Source organism: Penaeus japonicus, unplaced genomic scaffold (assembly GCF_977035675.1).
Source record: "Penaeus japonicus unplaced genomic scaffold, GWHDUDI00000001_assembly GWHDUDI00000026, whole genome shotgun sequence".
In the NCBI taxonomy this organism is placed as follows: Eukaryota; Metazoa; Arthropoda; class Malacostraca; order Decapoda; family Penaeidae; genus Penaeus; species Penaeus japonicus.
Genome location: NW_028234428.1, coordinates 908,218 through 910,717, shown reverse-complemented (window position 1 = coordinate 910,717; position 2,500 = coordinate 908,218). Strand labels below are relative to the sequence as shown.

Genomic DNA, 2,500 nt, shown 5'->3' with positions numbered 1-2,500 from the left:
ATCATTATTTGCATTGCTTTAGTTAGCATCATGACCATAAACACCAACAACACTACTGTTTTCATCATTGTTTTGTTTGCCATGACCATCTATTTTCACGATTATCACCACCATCATCATACTCATCATTACCATTCATGGTACAATTATCACTGTCATCATAATAATATATATCTATATATCTATCTATCTATCTATATATATATATCACTGTTTTTGTTATTAACATTATAATCATTATAATAATCATAATTAGTTCTACTATTCCTAGTAGTAGCAGCAGTAAAGGTAGTAGTGGCAGAAGCATAACTAGCAGCAGTAGTATCAGAGAAAATAAAATTCTTAATGAAATCCGTTGCATTTCCTCCCCCCTGCTCCCCCTCCCCCCTCCTCCCCCTCTTCCCTTCCCTCTCCTTACCCTCGTGACATGGCCGCTGGTGGCTGGCCAGTCTCTGCTGCATCACTTCGCGCTGTAAGATCCAGCGTCGCTCCAGACGATGGCGCTTCACGCTGCTCGCCATTTTGGGCGCGAAAGGGGTGGGGATGAGGGAGGAGACGGAGATGTTCAATAAAGAGAAGGAGGAAGAGAAAGAGGAAGAGAAAGAAGAAGAGAAAGAGGAGGATAAGAGGAAGAAGAGGATAATGATAATAATAATAATAATAATAAGAAGAAGAAGAAAGAGAGATAAGAGAGAGGACGGAAAGAAAGGAGAGAGAGAGAGAAAAGAGAGAGAGGAGAGAGAGAGGAAATAGAGAAAGGAAAGAGAGAGAGGAGAGAGAGAAAGAAAGGAGAGAGAGGAGAGAGAGAGAGAGAGGTAGAAAGAGGGAGAAGAAAGAGAGAAAGGAAAGAGAGAGAGAGGAAGAGAGGAAGAGAGAGGAAAAGAGGAAATAAAAATAAAAATTGAAGCAGCAATATGTCTATTGATTCCCACAATCATTTATACCACACACACACACACACACACACACACAAGATTTATAATGAAATCCTTGTCCGATATGTTATTGAAATACACATCGAGTATTTAAAGGACAGTTATAAACATTTTTTGTATAATACAAGGCAAAACTACAATACACATTAATAAGATATGATGCTCACACGTAACAAACAAAGCAGCTGATGGTGAGGACGAGAATGATGGCCAAGATTATGGTCAAAATTTCGCCCACCTTCAGCGTGGTTATGGGTGGCGGCGGGAGCTCTGGGGAAAGAGAAGGGAGAAGAATCAGTGGGAGGAAAGAGAATGGAGACTCAGTGGGAGGAAAGAGGAGGAAAGGAAAGGAACCTCGGCGAGAGAAAGACTTGGTCGTTTAGCACATAGTCTGAATGCCGACGTGGCAGCTTAGGGCTGAGGCGCTCGCAGCCGTAGAAGGATCGGTCGCCTTCCGCCTCCCCATCTATTTATGTTTCGGTTTTGTCGGGGATGCGGATTTCTTCGTATTTGCTTAAGTGAAAAAAAAAACGGAAACAAAGCTAAGTCGCTTCCTGTCCTCCCATTAAAAGTGTAATACTTCAGTCAGCCTGATCAGCAGAGTTTCAGGAACAAAATGAGGCGGACTCTACTTTTAGTCGATTGCAATGTTGAGAAAGTCTGTCCGATGGCACATATGAGCCACATAATACATCTAAACAGGATACTTGACAATCCCGCAAAAGGACATGGTAAAGTAAGTGAAGGAGAGAGAGCGAAAGACCTCGCTGACTATGAAATGACACCCGCCCGGAGAGCCCAAAGCAAGCACATAGGGTCCCAAAGGGTTTATATGTTCAATAACCCTTGAACCTTTCACCATGAACGGAATGCTCCGTTCAAGTTTTGCCAGGGTGTCTGTTTCAGTTTCAAAAGTATACACTGAGCAACACACAATTTTAGAATTTATGACATTTTTACTTTTATAAAACAAATAAAATCCTAAAATAAATTAGTAGAATAAATATAAAAGAAAAAAAAATTGCCCATAGAAAGTCCAATCGCACACACCTAGACACACGCACACACATCAGTTTGGGAACCTATGCAATGGGCCCTCAGAATTTATGCTGTAATATTTTTTTTTCTCTAAAATAAAACTCGAAAAGGTCTAACCACAATTCCTTTGATAATCGTTAATGCAACTTCACAGTCTCCTTCAGGTATCTGTATCGAGGAATCCGTTACAACGGAATTTCATATTCGCAAATGTAATACAAAATTGTTTGTTCTTGCATAAAAGAGTACCCTGGCGTTGGGTCAGTTCTTGATTTAAATCTGTTATCCACCAATGATAGGAACGCTCATGTGATGCTGACTAACCTGGTGGATTATCTATCTCTACAGGAAAATGGAATCCTGAGGAAGTGTCAATAATTTGGGATACTAATTACTTATCAATTATTTGTTTGTATAAGAGCTTGCTATATCGGCAGAAGTCCTTAATTGTTTTAAAACTATAACAATGAAGGTTATACACGTCTAATGCACTAACTGATGGCAGTTGCAAACCAGACTGGAGGTTC

General features: G+C 40.3%; 1 protein-coding gene across 5 annotated transcripts in view; it reads right to left on the bottom strand.

Moving 5' to 3' along the window:
* The window catches only part of LOC122261893 (uncharacterized), a 49,310-nt gene that overhangs the window by 12,953 nt on the left and 33,857 nt on the right, over positions 1-2,500 (bottom strand). For 4 of the 5 annotated variants that reach the window (XM_086551889.1, XM_086551885.1, XM_086551886.1 and 1 more), the window contains exons 8-9: positions 1,103-1,205; positions 419-510 (exon numbers count right to left, since the gene is read on the bottom strand). The exons of the other annotated variant lie outside the window; for it this stretch is intronic. In XM_086551889.1, coding sequence (XP_086408015.1) covers positions 419-510; positions 1,103-1,205 — 195 coding nt within the window. The remainder of the gene's footprint in view (positions 1-418; positions 511-1,102; positions 1,206-2,500) is intronic. 5 annotated transcript variants of the gene reach the window in all.